General features: G+C 41.9%; 1 protein-coding gene across 4 annotated transcripts in view; it reads right to left on the minus strand.

The window, feature by feature from the left end:
* Positions 1-17,916, minus strand: part of OPHN1 (oligophrenin 1) — a 268,416-nt gene that overhangs the window by 109,759 nt on the left and 140,741 nt on the right. For all 4 annotated transcript variants that reach the window (XM_045191252.3, XM_071220302.1, XM_045191250.3 and 1 more), the window contains 5 exons: positions 15,685-15,776; positions 11,195-11,273; positions 8,896-8,929; positions 8,316-8,378; positions 7,288-7,362 (listed from right to left, as the gene is read on the minus strand). In XM_045191252.3, coding sequence (XP_045047187.2) covers positions 7,288-7,362; positions 8,316-8,378; positions 8,896-8,929; positions 11,195-11,273; positions 15,685-15,776 — 343 coding nt within the window. The remainder of the gene's footprint in view (positions 1-7,287; positions 7,363-8,315; positions 8,379-8,895; positions 8,930-11,194; positions 11,274-15,684; positions 15,777-17,916) is intronic.

The raw sequence follows: 17,916 nt of genomic DNA on the forward strand, positions 1-17,916 counted from the left end.
GGTTGTGGGCCACATCCCCAGAAGGGAGTGCGCAAGAGGCAACCACAAATTGATGTTTCTCTTCCTCTCTTTCTCCTTCCCTTCCTCTCTCTAAAAATAAATAAATAAAATCTTTTTAAAAAGAAACTGTTAAAATATTCAGAAATGTGTGGAAAAAATTTAGAAATTTTATCTTGCATAGTATGGATAGAAACATTACTATTTGTGAGATTGTTTCACCAATAGAAATGAAGAAAGAGATTTAGGAACAAACTTTATACTGTAAACCTAATAATTATGTTCCCTGAGTATATAAAAAATGTCTTCTGAGTCACATACCAAGTATTTGGAAGGCAGACAGTAATCTGAGTTCACATTCGGTTATAGGTTTAACTTCTTTGGCTGGAAAAAATAAAGCGTAGCATGATTGCAAAAGAACTGTAAGTATTTAAGCCAAAGCAGGTTTTTCTTCTTTAAATATCTGAGTAGAAAAACAACCTAATTATTTTCTGTTCAAAATCCAAGATAATATTTTACCCCAAATTTTGGCAAGAAAAGGAGTTTACTTAACTATATGACAATGGTGAACTTTACCTGAACCCTGTGCTCTAAGGAAACAGGGATGGTCTAGAATTTTCCCCATCTTTTTGCTCCCAAGAAACAACTAACTTCAGTGGACCCTGTGCCCTCACTTATAAGGCACATCTCCATCCTATCATATGACTCATGTAAAATTCATGAGAACTGCCTTTTTATCTGCTTCCATAAAACCCCAAGTTTCATTCCGCTCCTATGAGATGCATCTTATTTATAAAGGTTCGCCCTGTTCCAACAGTCTGAATAAAATCATCCCCTTAATTGGTTTGTCTTTGACAAAGCTACTGTAATCAAAATAGTGTGGTACTAAGAGAGTAGATCTTAAAAGTTCTCATCACAAGATTTTAAAAAGTTGTAACTGTGGGGGAAAAGGTATAGTACTGGCATAAAAAGACATAGACTAATAGACAAAACACAGATACCAGAAAGAAATCCCCCCATATATGTTGAAATGATTTTTGACAAGGGTAGCAGGACCATTCAATGGGGAAAGGACAGTGTTTTGAATAAATGTAGCTGGGAAAATGGGACATCCACATAATCTGAAATTCCTTACGGAAAGCTCCAGCGAAGTATCCATAAAGATGCCTATGGAGTCAATTACCATTCTTGCTGCATTTCTTTAAATAATCAGGTCAAATCTGAGCCCAGACTTTGTAAAAAAGAGCCAAAGGAGGGATGACTCTTCATGAGAGATCTTTAGGTTTCAATGAGGATCTATATAGCACAGCTTTAAGGATCATTACATTCTAGTTCCTTTCATTGTCTTTGAGCTCCTTTTTCACTCTTGGTAAATTCCATTTTGTCAGTACCTACCAAATTCTCAATTATTCTAGTTTCCTTCAAGATCTGGCTCCAACTCTCCAAATTAACATTTCTAATTTTTCCTAGCCTTCTGTCTTGGCATCACTAAGGACTAAAGCTGCCAACTTCCCAAAGCCCTGCAGGCTCAAACTAGACAATTTGATTAAAACTTCCACAAAAAATCAACACAACAGATCATGTGTGGGCAACATTCACACATGCAGTTGCTGCTTGTGTGCCGCTCAGGGCCCTATGGGCTCAACACCTAGAAAACCTCACAACTGGTTGCCCAAATACCAAGTGTCAACAGATGCTTCATCTGCTCCTTAATGAACAAATGGTGACCAAATGACATTGTTCAAAGAATAAAGAATGTCTATTCTTTCCGTGATCAAGGGAAAGGACAGACAGGAAATTGGGGTCAAGATGGAGGATCGGAACATCCTGAGCTCACCTCCTTCCACAACACAGCAAAACTACAACTACATATAGAACAACTATTGCTGAGAACTATTTGAAGCCTAGCAGAACCGATATTCTGCAACTAAGAACATAAAGAACAGGCCACATCCAGACAGAGAACAGGGGCAGGGTCACAGTCTAATGAGGACCCACACTGACAGTGCGATGACCCACAAGTGGTAGGGATATCACAACAGCAGAGATTCACCCTGAGTGAAGGACCTGAGCCCTACATAGTCTTCCCAGCCCAACACACCTATAATATCCGGCTATAAAAACAGTAGAGCTTACGTTCAGGAGAGGTGAAGGGCTGTAGGAAAGCAAGACTCCACCTCCCAACGAGCTCATGCACAAACTAACTCACAGTGAGTCCGAGCACAGAGGCACCAGTCTGAAAATCGCCTGGGATATATGCAAAGGACATAACGTTGACTAATCATAGGGCAGGTGCTGGAGAAGCACTTTCTCTGAGAATGGAAGTGCTGATGGGCACCATTTTTTTTTTAAATCCTCCTTCAACCAGAGATATTGAAATTAAGAATAAACTGACAGTACCCAGAAGGGAGGTGGGAGGGGATAATGCGGGGAAATGGGGGGAAGGGTTTTCAGGAACACGTATAAAGGACACATGGACAAACCAAAGCGGGGGTAGGATCAAGGGGGAGAGTGGAGATGGGTGGGATGGGAGAGAGTGCTAGGCAGAAATGGAGACAACTGTGCTTGAACAACAATAAAAAATGTGGAAAAAAAAGAAAATGAGCAAATATACTAATAATAAATAAATAAATCCTTCAATCTAGCCGGCCTGGTGGTGGCAGGTGCCATTTTTGACACTCAATCTTGCTAAACACTGTCCACCCCACACTGGCATGTTGGAGGTCCAGGCCACACGACCTGCCTGCTCCAACTGGCACCCCTCCAAAGTGGTTCCTACTCTACCACAAAAAGCAGGCAGCCTCACCCTACACCAGGACCCATACACAGCGTTTCCAGCCCTACACCCAGCGTGCAGATTCAGAAGGCACCAGTGCCCCTCAAAAACACCTCTTACCCTTTCACAATGGATGGACAGGCTCAGAGAGCACCAGCACCCCTGCACCAAACAGGCAGCCTCAGCTGGTATCAGCACCCCTCAAAAGTGGCTCCTAACTTAGGAGTAAGCCCCCAGACACCACAGCATCCTCAGTAGCCAAGTCCAAGCCTTCCAGGCAGCAGCAATGAAGGCCGGCTATTCACGTAAGTGTGCGAAAAGCAGTCATGGTAAAACCTGGCAGCAAGCGAGCAACTCCAGGGTTCTGACCTGCACACAAGTGTTCCCACAGCAACCACAGCCAGGCTGCACAGGCAGCCAGGGTGTGAGATAGCCCCATGTATCAGAACCCAGGCAGAAGTTGTAGCTGCCTTGCAGACAACCAGGCCAGAGGCCAACCCTACCCAACGGTGCACCTACAACAGCCACAGCAGGCCTTACAGGCGGCCAGGCCAGGGACCAGCCCTGCCCACCAGCATGTTGGTAAGTGTCAATGCTGAATTTCACAGCCAATTGGCCTGGGCCTAAATCCTTCCCTCCAGCACGCCCCCAGAATTGCTCAGAGAAGAAACAGCTGAGCACACATAACATACACAACGGAAACCGCTGGACCGCCTGGAGCTCGTGAGCAGGGGAGGCTGTGCCACGTGGACCCACAGGACACCTTCCACATAAGGCCACTCTTTCAAGACTGGGAGACATGACTGATCTATGTCATACACAGAAACAAATGGAGCTAGGCAAAATGAGACAAAGGAGTATGTTCCAAATGAAAGTTCATGACAAATCCTCAGAAAAATAACTAAACAAAACAGAGATAAACCACCTACCAGATAAAGAGTTCAAAGTAATGATTATAAAGATGTTCCCCAAATTCACCAAAGAAAAATAAATGAACACAGTCAGAACTTCAACACAAACACAGAAAATATAAAAAAGGACCAAATGAGACTGAAGAATAGAAAAACTGAAATGAAAGTTATACTAAAGGGAATTAAGAGCAGATTGGATGATGCAAAAAGAATATTCCATGACCTGGGAGAAAAAGTAGTGGAAATCACTCAATGGAACAGCAAACAAAGCAAATTTTAAAGTGGGGTTAGTTTATGGGACCTCTGGGAAATCAAGTACACTAAAATTTCCATTATAGGGATCCCAGAAGGAGGAGAGAAAGGGACAGAAAACTTATTGAAGAAATAAAAGCTGAAAAATTCCGCAATGTGCTGAAGGAGACATGCCAGTTCAGGAAACACATAAATTCCCAAACAAAATAAACCTGAAAAGACTCACACCAAACACACCATCATTAAAGTGTCAAACGTTAAAGACATACCAAGTGCCCATCAGTCGATGAGTGGATAAAAAAGCTATGTACATGTACACAGTGGAATACTACTTGGTCATAAAAAAGAAGGAAGTCTTACCCTTTGCGACAGCATGGATGGATGTGGAGATTACTATGCTAAGTGAAATAAGTCAGTCGAAGAAAGGCAAATAGCACGTGATCTCACTTATACTCACTAATGAACAAAATAAAGTAACAATATAAATAGAAACATAGTCATAGATACAGAGAACAGACTGACAGCTGTCAGAGAGGAGGTGGGTTGTGGGGTGAGTTAAAAAGGTGAAGGGATTAAGCAAAAACTCAGAGACACAGATAGCAGTATGGTAATGACCAGAGGGAAAGAGGCTGGGGGTAAGCAGAAGAGGGTAAAGGGGGATAAATGGTGATGGAAGGAGACTTGACTTGGATGGTGAACAATACAATATACAGATGATGTATTATAGACTTATATACCTGAAACATGTATAATTTTATTAATCAATGGCACCCCAATAAATTCAATTAAATAAAAGAAAAAGTTAAAGTTATAAAGAGAACCTTAACAGCAGCAAGAGTAAAACAACCAGTTATACACAAAGGAACTCCTGTAGGACTGATAACTAATTTTTCAACAGAAACTGTGCAGGCCAGAAAGGATAGATAGCACAGTATATTCAAACTGATAAAAGCGGGGGGGGGGGGGGGGGGGGGGCGGGGAGGAACCTACATCCAAGACTACTGTATCTCGGAAGGCTGTCATTCAGAATTGACTGAAAGATAAGAGTTTCCAAGGCAAGTAAAAGCTGAAAGAGTTCAGCACCACTAAACTGGCATTATAACAAATGTTAAAGGGATTTACTTAAGCAGAAAAGAAAAAGCCACCTTGGCTGCTGTGGCTCAGTGGGTTGAACACCAGCCTGAAAACTGAAAGGTCACCAGTTCGATTCCCAGTCACAGCACATGCCTGGGCTGTGGACAGGTCCCCAGTTGGGGGGGTGTGGGAGGCAACTGGTCAATGTTGGTCTCTCATGTCAATGTTTCTCTCCCTCTCTTCCCCTCTCTCTAAAAATAAATAAATAAAATCTTTTTTTAAAAAAGAAAAGGCCAAAACGACAAATGAAAAACTCATGTAAGCGCATGTCTCACTGGTAAAGGCCAACATACACGAAAGGTAGTGGATCAATCACTTACAAATCTCACGTGAAAAGTAAAAGATAAAAGTAGTAAAACTCACCTATATTTACAATAATTAGTGAAAAGATCCACACACAAAAAGATGCAAAATATGACATCAAAACCATAAAAAGTGTGGCAGCAGTAACAATGCAGTGCTTTCAGAATGTGGTCGGACCTAAGACACAATCAACTTAAAATAAACTGCTATCTACCTAGGTTACTATATGTATGAATCTCATGGTACCCAGAAACCAAACACCTGTAATAGATACACAAAAATAAAGAGAATAGAATCCAAGCATAATACTAAAAAAGTCAACAAATCACAGTTAAGAAAACAAGAGAAGTAAACTAGAACTATAAAAACAACCAGAAGACTATTAACAAAACAGTAATAAATACATATTTATGAATAATTACTTTGAAGGTAAATAGACTAAATAATTAAATCCCAAGACATAGGATGTCTGAATGGATTTTTAAAAAGCAAGAGCTATACATGTGCTGCCCACAAGAGACTCACTTCAGATCTAAAGAACAGACTGAAAGTGAAGGCATAGAAACATACATTCCATGCAAATAGAAATGAAAGACAAGCTGGGGTAGCAATATTTATACCTTACAAAATAGAGTTTCAAACTAAGACTGTATAAGAGATAATCAGAGGTATTCCATGATGATAAAGGAATCAATTCAGCAAGGGAATATAACACTTGTAAACATCTATGCACCTCACATAGGAACACATAAATCCATGAAGCAAATATTTATATAAAAAAAGACATGGACAGTATAACAATAAGAGTAGGGGAGTTTAACACCCAATTTACATCAATGGATACACATCATCCAGGCAGAAAATTATCAAGGAAACATTGGCCTTAAAAGGCACATTAGATCAGGTGGAATTAATAGATGTACAAGGGGGACCCAAAAAACACCAGAATTATCTTGTAAGGGCAGGTGCCTTATAGTTCAGGCTTCTCCCGCTAGGTGAGTGTTCTAGGAACCATCTGTATAAGTGTACCAGCTGGTGGTGTTGTGAGAGGCTGCGTTCGGCTTCAGTGAATTTTTTTTTTTGAAGACTCTTTCAGCGCATTTGCCCATTTCATCATGGGTGACTTATGAGCATACCTGCCCACACCACACTGAGTGTTCAATAGTTTTTGACCAAAAACCACATGACCGCCGTGCCCCACCCTCCTTATTCACCCAATCTCACTCCAAGTGACTTCTTTTTGTTTCCCTGGATGAAAAAAGTTCTCAAAGAGGAACATTCTGCAGATGGGGAACAAGTGAAACAAAAAAGAGCAGAAGCACTAAAAGGCATCAAAATCAATGATTTCAAAAACTGTTTTGAGCAGTGGAAAAAAACATCTCAATGGGTGTATTGCATCACAAGGACAGTACTTTGAAGGTGACTGAAGTTTAAACATGTAAAAATCAATACACAATTTTTTATAAATAAATTCCAGGATTTTGGGGGTCCCCCCTCATATACAGAACATTGCTTCCAAAAACAGCAGGGTACACATTCTTTTCAAGCACATGAGGGGCAGTCTTCAGGATAGATTACATGTTAGGCCAGAAAAAAAGCCTAAGTAAATTTTAAGAGATTGAAATCATATCAAACATCTTTTCTGACCACAACAGTATGAGATTACAGATCAAATACTAGAGGAAAGCTGGAATAAAACACAAATATGTGGGGACTATAAACAACATGCTACTACCTTTTTAGGAATCAAAGGGCAGTGAGAAGCTGATGTCCAAGCAGTATGCAGAGCTATAGGCACCCAGCTGGAACTGGGCAATAGACAAGAGACTGAGCTGAGGGCTCGCCGGAGGAACTGAAGTTGCCTGCTAATACATAACCAACTTCAAATAAGAATTATGAAAATAAAATCATTACCAAAAAAGGCATTCAGCAGCTTCTGAACCTGAATATTGCTGCCCACGGTACGGTACAATCCCTCTGTCTTGATCCCTAGGGAAAAAAAATCAGGTCAAGTTTGCTTATATATCTATAGAGTTTTCAGGTACCTCAGGGAATTTGAGAAAGTGCTCACACACTGGACTGAGTTCAAACAGGAAAGGTTCTCCCTACACTCTCCAAGCTCTCCAGCCCTCCCCTGCCGTAAGGGGGAACTCCTGAAGCATCTCTCCATATTGTGCTCTTCATAGTTTCATTTGGATTGTACCAAGCCCTCGTTAATCTAACAGAAGTGAACACACTCTATAATAGATAGCAGAATACGCTCAGGTGGGTAGCAGACTGAGAATGGTGCTGTCATCTTAGAAAGGAGCTAGGATCTAATTGAAAACGCAGCAATATCAACCTTCGAGACGTCCCTGAGCAGTGATGTAAAGGAAGAGAGGGCTAAAGTATGGCAGATGTCAAACAAAGGGCCATTTTTGTGCATGGAGAAGACCGAAGCAACATTTCAAAGAGAAAAAAAAGACACTGCTCACACACTACACCGGCCCCTGTTCTACATATTGTCACAGAGAAACTAGAGACTATCATCAACCTGGAAAAATGCTTACTCCACATTTGTCTGACTTTAGTTTTGCCCCCTGCAATGTTTGAACCCATGTGCATTGTGACAGAAACTAAATTCTTACTTATGTAGAACCACCATCATAATACTAGTTGAGGAGTGCCAGGTAGTATTTAAGAATATTTTATAAGCCATCTGAAGCTCTTTCTCTTTGAAAGCAGGAAGCCATAAATTATCCAAGTATGCTTGGACACCACTGGTTCAGAATTCACTAAAATTATACAAATTGTGCCTAGTGGACATGATTGATAAACAGTGTCTATTCCTGAAATGGATTCTGTCCAATAGATGACATGATTGGTACTTTTGAGCAATTGCCCCAGGATAACTTCAGAGCGGTGCATTCAAACACCACCAAGGCGATGGTTCACTATCTTACCTGTGGTCTCAATGACATTGATGCACTTTCTAACGAACTTGAAGCCCACTTCATTCAGCTCCACTGTTTCAAGCAAAGGAAAGCAAAGTTAGATCCTGCCGCAATGAACTTCACCAACCAAGCATTCAATCATCACGCAGTGAGAGAACAAGGGGTTGGCTTGGTCACCTCTAATCACGGGTAAATGAAAAGGTCCTTTGCTTGAGTCGGGGGAAGGGTTTTACTCTATGCAACACAGAATGCTTTTAGTTAGCCCTTTGCATTGCTTCTGCTTTAGGCACAAGCAACATCAGATGTGAAACATTACGCTGGAATTTCATATAACTTCTATCATGTGTGTAGAACGAGAAGGATATAATGTGTTTCTTAGTACAGCTACTCCCACCATAAGCTAAGATAAAGAGATTTCCTTAATTCAATCAATAGATGCATTTTCAAAAATAAGTCGGAATTTCATTCCACACCGCTGTGTCCATATACACACTTGCATCAATATCACATATCATTGATGACAGCATTCACTATGATTAAGACAGCTGGCAGTTTCTAATGTCAATGTCTAATCAGAAATTTGACTCACTTTCTTCCTGTTTCGTTATGGGGCTGTGGTAGATCTACAAAAGAAGAGAAACAGATAATGTTACATCAAAACCATTAATGACTCAAAGGCTTTAACAAGAAGGAAAAGTGGGCTCGACACAATCATCTCTGCCCAGGTCCCTACAAAACAGCTGAAATAACAATCCCTGAAGATTACACTGGATTTCACACAGCTCACTACTGCTGAAGTTATAGCACTTTAGATATTTACTTAGGGAAAGCTTGGAGAGTTTTTCCAATGGAGCAAAAGAGCACAAGAGAAAGAAAGTGGATTTTTCATGCGTACCTGGGTAATGGGCATTGATGGTAAAATTTATGTCTTCCAAACCAACCTCCCACCCCCCAAAGGTGAGTTAATGTTTCTCTGTAGAATGGCAATTGTCCATCTGAAAGAGATCCATGCACTGACCAAGATTTCTCTGTGTCATCTTGAAGTCCACATTGTGATAGCTATGGACTTGGCTCTTCAAGCCTAGTCCCGGTTCTGCCTCTCCCTCATTATGAAATCTAGGGCTTGTTATTTTCATTTTCTAGACTTCAAAATTCCAATCTCTAGGATGATCAGGGTCAAAGTAGATGTTCCGTCAAGTCCCAATCTTCTTCAACACTTTAAAAGCAAAGGCACATATAATGTGTGTAAAATGAATAGACTGGGGTGTTCAGTAAAGGAGCAACGACATTAGCAGTCTGAGGCTGCAGGAAATAAGCCCTCGATATGCCATCTGTTGGAGTCTGCTTTAACAAGCTCTCCTTCTAAAAGAAATGTGTTTGCACATGTGTGTGAACCTGTGAGTATGTTAGAGAGAGTTTCCATGCTGGCCAGCCCTTACTGCCACTTCGATAAGTAAGATATTTGTGGTAAGTCTGCCATAATCAAGTTGGTAAGGATCCACATTCAGTGGGCGCATGTTCTGACATCCTTCTTCACACAAAGCCTTCGGCATCGTTCAATCTTTACATCCTGAAGGGAGAGCAAGTTCAGGAGAGGGGATTCAAGAGTCAAATGCCTTGCTGAGCCTTCTAGCACCATCCCAGAGAAACATCAAAAACATGTTATAGTTAAGCTTCTGATCTCTGGGAGGAGAGGGAGAGGGGACAGGTCCAGGATCACTTTTTTGTGGATGGCAGTCCTCACAACATCATTTGTCATTTATAACTACCTTCTTGGTGGCTATAAATGCAATCTGGGATTTGTGTGCTTCCTCTTTGGATTCCATGGCACCAAGGACACACACAAAGAAAACTGTGAATATATTTCCCCTCCTACCAAGTTTTGACCTTGAATAAAGCAAGGGGATTAGAGTGTATCCAAACACTGTTGAATCTCAGCAGCTTTGCACTCATGCTTCAGACTCGTTAGAGGCACCTAAAACTAATACATCACATTATGGTTGACAGACCGGCTTTCATTTGATATGTAAAGCAACCCTGTGAGGTAGGTAGAACAGAGATTATTAAAGCCATTTTACTGCAGAGAAGGAAACCGAGCCTCAGAGAGATGAAATAACTTGCTCAAGGTCACACAGCCACTGCCTGGCAGGACCAGGATCCAAATCTAGGCCTCAGGGATTCCAACACTATGAAGCTGATATTATTTCACACACCACTATGAGAAAGCTATTGGGAAGACTCTGAAGAAAGGAATGCTTTTCAATGGTTTCTGACTGTTCATATTGATCTTTATAGGATAATCACAAATACTTTCAAAGTATCGCCTGTCCTCCTATGCAACAGTCTCCTAAATAGAGACGTACATCTTTGGGTCCAGGATAGCAAAGTCATCTCCTCCACTACTGGAAAGATAATGAGCTGACTTGAGGGTGGAAGAAGGGGCAGCAAAACGATTTTGCATAAAATCTGAACAAATGCTTATTCACAGCCATGCCAATTATTTTCGGCCCTTCTGTATGAATACATTAATTGTATACACCGAGAAGAGGCTTAGTTTTCCTTAAGAAGGTCTTGTAGGCACAGCTGCATAATCTAAAACTGGAGAAAGATGCTCCGAGCTCTGGATTCTAGGCCCAGCTTCCATGTCCTGTGTGAGGCTGCTCCTAGAGAAGGCCTCACCCTGTGTGGAACTCAAGTTGCCTTACTTGTTAAACAAGAGATGGTGAACCAAAAAAATTGTTTCTAGCTCTAACAATTGTGAGTCAGATGTTGCTGTTGTTACCCTTTAACCACTACACCCTTTAACTGTGCTAGACCCACTTATACCACTAGAGGGCACTCATACACCAGGATATGCTGCAGAGCATCCCCAATGTGAGGTAACTTACAGGCTCTTTACCATCCATGGCCTCCATCCACAACCTTCTGTTAGCTTCTGAAAGGGCTTGCAGTGTGATGGTTCCTGGCCTAGGGGGGAAAAAACAAGAAGCTTAAAGCAGAAAACTCACCCGAGAGAATGGAGTCTTGTGATCTCAGGTCCCTCACTGAGTAGGTACATCCATACAGAAACTCCAATTTTTCAAAATCTCTTTTACTCAGAAAAACAGCAGAACACTTACAGAATAGTAATTTTGGGAACCCTGAGGGAGGCGGTATCTTGGCGGCCTCATGCTAGGACTGGGCAAGGAAATAGGAAGGCAGATGCCAAGATGCCTTACTATAATGTACACTTAAATTGGCCATATACTGCTGGAGCCCAACTGAGGCTCCCCCTGCTTCTCTCAGAAGCCCGCCACTGGGGGTGGACTCTAAGGCTGAGTGTGCTCGTCACAGGCACATTCATCTTCAGGAAAATGGCTTTGCTACTTCCACCATCTAGAATATCACGGAGCATGTCCAGGTGGGAAGAATTCAACAATATGCTCGGCCCCAGAGACGAGGCCTTTTGGCTTAGTTAAGCAATCCTGTGACTAGTAACAACTAAGAGTTATTAAATGCCCACTAGGTACCAGGTTCTATTCTAAGTACTTTATAGATATTAATTTATTTAACCTCCCCAGGAAGCCTATAAAGCAGATACTATAGTTTTTTTAAATCCTATTTGACACAACGGGTGAGTGAGGAATAGAGAGGTTACTCACCTGTAGCGGGTAAGTAGAGTGAAAGAGGGTTTGAACTTAGTAGCTCTGGCCTGACAGCCATGTTCGTTCTTAACCACTGCACTCTAAGGCCTCTCCTGCATGGCAGAGGCCTCAACCCGAATTTTATTCTATTGACTATATTTTGCCACATATAATGCGCACCCATGATTTTGGCTCAAACTTTCAAGGAGGGAAAAAATCTTTCGTTTTCACTTTTTAATTCAATTATTTATTTATTTATATTTAGAGACAAAACCGATTATCTTATTCCAGGGTATTATTTTGCATACAGATATCATTACTGCTTTCTAGAGTTACACTTTTAACATATAAGCATAAATAAAAGAATGAAAAACATTTCTATAGCTATGGAATTAGTACTACCCATTTATAATGCACATCCTCATTTTTCCCTCAAAAATGTGGGCAAAAGTGCGCATTATACACAGTGAAATACAGCACTTGCAGGCTACCTATATCCAGAGATATCCCAAGTTAATGTACTATGTATTGTCTTTTTAGACCTTCCAAAACCAAACGGGAAATATGGGATTGACCATATTATTGCAAGCATGAAGCCTCCTTGCACTCTGCCTCACTGGGCCTTTATGAGAAGCCTGTTCTTACAACTTTTATAAGATGAGGCCTCTCTCAGAGTCGTATAATGATAAGAACAACAATAATAAGAGACCTTGAAAAAGTCATTGGGCCTCTCTGGGCCTGTTTTCATTACCCATAAGGCTGCTGGACCAGATAAGCTGGAGGTCCTTTGCAGTTCTGATATCAAGGGATTCCTGTTCTACCTGCCCTTCCAGCTGTTACTTCATTAAACTACTCCTTAAAAAAGAAAGCTCCCCAATTATCTTTAAGCAAGAATCCATTGAAAACCACAACTTGGCTTTGGACGCTATATTCTTTCATGACATTCTTGGCATCTGCCTTCCGATTTCCTTGCCCAACCCCAGCATGACTCTCAGGTTTACCTTTCTCTCAGAAACACGCAACCTTTGGGATATATCTTACGGAGCTAGAAGGTCTAGAAATCTTTGTAAAGGCACATATGCAGCTGAATACCAAAGCCAAAAGGAAGGTGAGCCAGCAAATGGGCAACAGACAGAAATGCAGAAACTGAGGACCACTCTGGAACTCAGCTTCCCTGTGTGGGACATCAAAAAGCACTGTGTGTCTTTGTCAAGCCTTACAGAGAAGCTGAAAGAATAAATACGGAGATTCTTAGGTGCCACAAAAAGTCAAATTCAAAGAACAATATTGTTAACAACAGGATGACAAAGTAAAAAGAGCACTGACTTCTAGTCCTGCGTCTGCTATTAAGACCTTAGACAAATTCTTTGCCCTCCCTGAGGTCTCAGCCACCCATCTGGAACAAAAGGCACAGACAGTGTATTTGCAGGAGAATGTACTAATTCTGAGTGTGAGCTTGGAGAATAAAATGCCTGGATTTACATACTGGCTCTACCACTTTCTAGCAGTGTAATCTGAGATGCTTAACTTCTCTCCATCTCCTGGTCTTTCTTTGTAAAATTGGGATAAGAATACCCCATACTTGAGGAGACTGCGGTGAGACTAAAGGAAATGATCACTTAAAGGGGTGAGAATAATGCTTGGCATGCAGGAAGCATTCAGCAAACATCAGCAGTTGTGTTGCTGTTGCTGCTGCTATTATTATTATTATTGTCATTCAAACTTGGATGGGCTATGAACCTGTGGCTTCAAACACTGGGAGGAATACTAATATCAATAAAGTTATTCTCTATTTCTGAAATAGAAAATAAAAAAGACTCAAATGAGTACAGGTGCCTGATGCCCGCAGGGAAGCGCGGCTCTGTTCCTTCTATCAGAATGACTCGCCAGGAAAGCAGACGTCACAGCCCTCAGAAAATGCCACATGGGCAGAGGTGCCTCAGCACCTGTTCAATGTTATATTGACCCTCTGTTTCACAGTATATGTATTTAGCTTATAATAGACAACGGAATACAATTGAAAAGAACATGGGCTTTGGAGACCTAGAGATCAAAGTCTGAGCTCAGCCTTGCTGCTACATGACCTTGTGGCAAGTCAGCTAAACGTATTCGAGTCTCAGTGTCAGTACCTGTAAAACGAGGGTGGGGATTAAGTGAGGACACGTTTTCAAAGTGCCCAATAGGTGGTAACTAAAATCATAGACACATCAAAAATTTAACTCCTAGGTTCTAGACTCAGAAATCCTCAGCATTCCAGGAGAGAAAAAGCAGATTAAAAAATGAACACCCAACGTATCCTCTACCATGAGCACTAGGTGTGCGATACATAAACACGAATTGTTCTCAGCTTCTAGCCAAATTACCTGCAACTGTTTTGATTCTATAGGAATACTGTTTGCAAATGGCTGGCAAATTTAGGTTGAAAAGGTAATAAGAATGAAAGTAAAGGCAGAAAATTTTAATTTTTATAAGCACCTTCATGCTGCAAAGCCAGAGACACTAAAGCACAGGTGGCAAACACAAGGCCCGTGAGCCGAATCAGGCCCAACACCTTGTTTCTACCGGCAGCAGCGCCGAGCTCAAGCTCTCGCTTTACTGCTAGGGAGCAGTTACAGTCCTCAAGTTACATTCGACCCTTTGAAGGCCACCCCGAGGAGGCGGATGTGGCCCCCGGTGAAAATGAGTCTGACGCCCCTACTGAGTAAAGGTTCATGAAAGGAAATCCATAGTAAAATGGAACATGAACGACAGCATCATGGTCACTGCTCACAGTGTCTTCTTTGACAGTCATCTTGGATTGGGAACATCCATTTTTAACAGCAAAAGAAAATCATATAGATTCACAAACAGAAATTTAAAATGGGGAAACTGGCCAGTAGTTATTTATTCCCAGACTGAAAATTTTAAAAGCCCTCACCTCTTAGATTAATCTTTATGATTGCAGTCACTGATAGTTTTGTTCATATAATATTGTAACTCAACATTCAAGTTATTTCCTAGGAATCTGATCATTTTGTTACATTCTATTCTATTACTCAGTGCCTAATACATAGAAACAACAGACTGAAATAAAACATAGAAACACATTCACTGAATTTTGGCTCAACCTCCCACCTACATAACATGCCTTTAGCCAAAGTAACGGCAAATGCTCTCATTTTAAAATTTAAAAGTTCAATTCTCCTCTGATAACATTTCCTCAGGTCAGAAAATGAAAAAGAAGGCACTGGAGAAAAAAAAAATGCAACCAAGTTCAAAGTGTATAAACCTTGGTTGAAATCAGGAAGTTCATAATCAAACTATTTCCACTTTACACAAACATCTGCCAACTAGGGAAAGTCTGTGTGATGTTTGCACCAAGTCATGGTGCAGGAGGGAGACTCCCCAGTACCACTACAACCCTCCGTCTCATCTATCTCCTTTAAAAATGTGTTCCAGGCCACTTGTTCCTATATGTTACATTTGCAACATCATCAAATGCTGGCCTTTTGCATATTTGATAGCAAATTAAATCCTAGGAATGATTTTTCTTGTCTAGAGCAGGTGACGCAAAGCTGACGGAAGCTTGCACAGAGACAACCAGCCGTGGGCCAACTCACAGCGATCCCCGTGAAAGGCCACCAGAATAGCCCAGATGACGACATCATGAGTAGTTTTGCTCATTTTCCTCAACAGGAGGTGACGGGGGAAAAGACCTACCCAGGTTCAGCACCTGGTAAATTGGGACACGGCCAATTTACACCAGCACAGCTTACCTTTCATTAGTTTCTATATCAAAACAGAACCTCTTGTCAATAGACTCCGTCTTCCTTCTCACACAGTACTTCAGGGTTAAGTCCAAAGGCCCCTGATAGAAGAGAAGGATTAACAGTCCATTTGAAAAAGTACACAAAAGCTTCTTCTGCCTCTGGCAGTGTCCTTAGCGTCACTTGGAAGGCATCTGTCATGGCAGCAGGGACAATGTGTTGCCTCACTGAGAACCTTTGTCACTTCAAACGGTAGTGGCAGCAAGATGGCAGATGGTTTCTCCCTGCTCCAAAAATCAATGAATGGCTGAGATGAAGAGAAAATTATATGCGGGATAGGCCATCACTCATTTCCAAGTGGGGCAGATTAAACAGGAACCTCATTACACATCATGTAAGGAGGGTGCAGGAGAAATGGGCTGCCCAAATCACATTAAGGGTCCAGAATAAATGTTTTATTAGCTGTCTAGGTAGGGAGACCGCAATGGGCAAGCGGCTTTCTGTAACCCTCCTTCCATTTAAGTGGCCGATGGAGGAGGGGAGACAAACATTTCTCCTCCCTACCTCCAGACTCTTGAGGGTGGCAGGGATTGATTGCAAAAGCACCCTCTCCAAAGACAGGGCAGGAGTAGGGAAAATAAGACAATGTGTAATTAGTCAAGGCGGCATCTGGTATTTCATATGTGCACGACAGTTTGCTCCACCTGAGTCTCGTAGGCACTTCATAAGGCCACTGAAATCTACTTTGTCCAGATTAAAATTCTCCAGGCCCATGTTGTTCAGTTTCCCTCTAGTGTCTCAACACAGACAAGGTGGTACAGGTGAGAAGTAACATTTATTGATCACCTAGTAGGTGCCACATATTACACAAGGTATTTAGTCTGCAACTTTCTTTGCCATGACCCTTGGAGGAAGCTCGGACGGGTCAGATGGCTTACCCAAAGTCACCCAAGTTGGTATCGTGGAAATGGCAATCAACTATGCAGCTTAAACCCAGGGTCCTGTCTCAATTACACCATTCACAAGCTATGTGATCCAGGGGAAATCATTTTCACTTAACTTCACAGACTATTAAATGGGAATAATACTACCCACCTTGCTGTCTCATATTCAGAAACACCGCTCAGGAGCCAGGTCTATGCCTAAGCACTGGACCACCTAAACTGGCCTGTACAGCTAGCTGATCATCCAATACTTTCCTTCCACTGGCTACTCAACCCACAAAAGCCTTTTCTCTTGCTGCTCCTGCACCGGAAAACCTCAACTCTAAATTCATCTTTCAATCTGCCTTCTCTGCCCCAACGTTTAAAATATTAAGAGGGGCAGTCGCTCATCGTGAGGGTGATTAACGACAGCATCATGTACTCACCCTCCCTCTTTAAACCCTCAACTCCCCCCCATTCAGTGGCATTGCAGCTCAGAGACCTAGGCCTTCCCAACCACTCCAGGTTCACCTCCAGCCGCCCCCATCAGTGCAAAACTACTCTTATTTCACACTTACATCATGTACTTTCATGACTCCATAACTTTGCATATATACTATCTCCTCCACCTGAAATGACTATCTCTACTCTTTGGCTAAACTCTTACTTGTTCCACAAACTGCAGTTTCACTTCAATTTCCTCCAAAGCCCTTCCCCAATCCCATACATTGCCCACTATGTGTTTTCCGCATTATATGAAAGCTCTATGTTTCCACGGCTGATTTCCCTACTTGCCTGAGAACTCCCCAAGAACATAAGCAGTGTGCTACTCACCGTTATATCTCTAGTACCTATTACAGAATCAGTGCTCAATGAATGTTTGTGGACTCCATGATCATCCTTGCCAGTTTTCTAAGAAGGAAAATGATACTGGGCGGCAAGTGATTTCTTCCAGATCAAAAAGCTACTAGGCCATAGAGCTACGATCTAAAACCAGTTCTTGAGACTCAGGAGGTGGCCCTGTTTCCTCTTACCACAACTGCCTGATAGCAAAGGGATGAGAATCTTACAGATCGGTGTTTGGGAAGGCGATCTGTAAAGTGAGCGGCAGCACACAAATGAAGTTGACAGGCCGAACTGGTAGGGAACAGTGGTGGCTAGCATAGTCAGAAAGAGTGTCAATTCCTCCATCTTCAAATCCAGCTAAGCATCTGTCACAGTGCCACTGGGGGAGTGAATGAGACAGGTGACAGAAAGTATTTACCTCGGTCCCTGGCACATCATGGCAGACATTCACTCCAAGGTGGCTTTCTACGAT

The sequence above is a fragment of the Desmodus rotundus genome, chromosome X (assembly GCF_022682495.2).
Source record: "Desmodus rotundus isolate HL8 chromosome X, HLdesRot8A.1, whole genome shotgun sequence".
Taxonomy (NCBI): domain Eukaryota; kingdom Metazoa; phylum Chordata; class Mammalia; order Chiroptera; family Phyllostomidae; genus Desmodus; species Desmodus rotundus.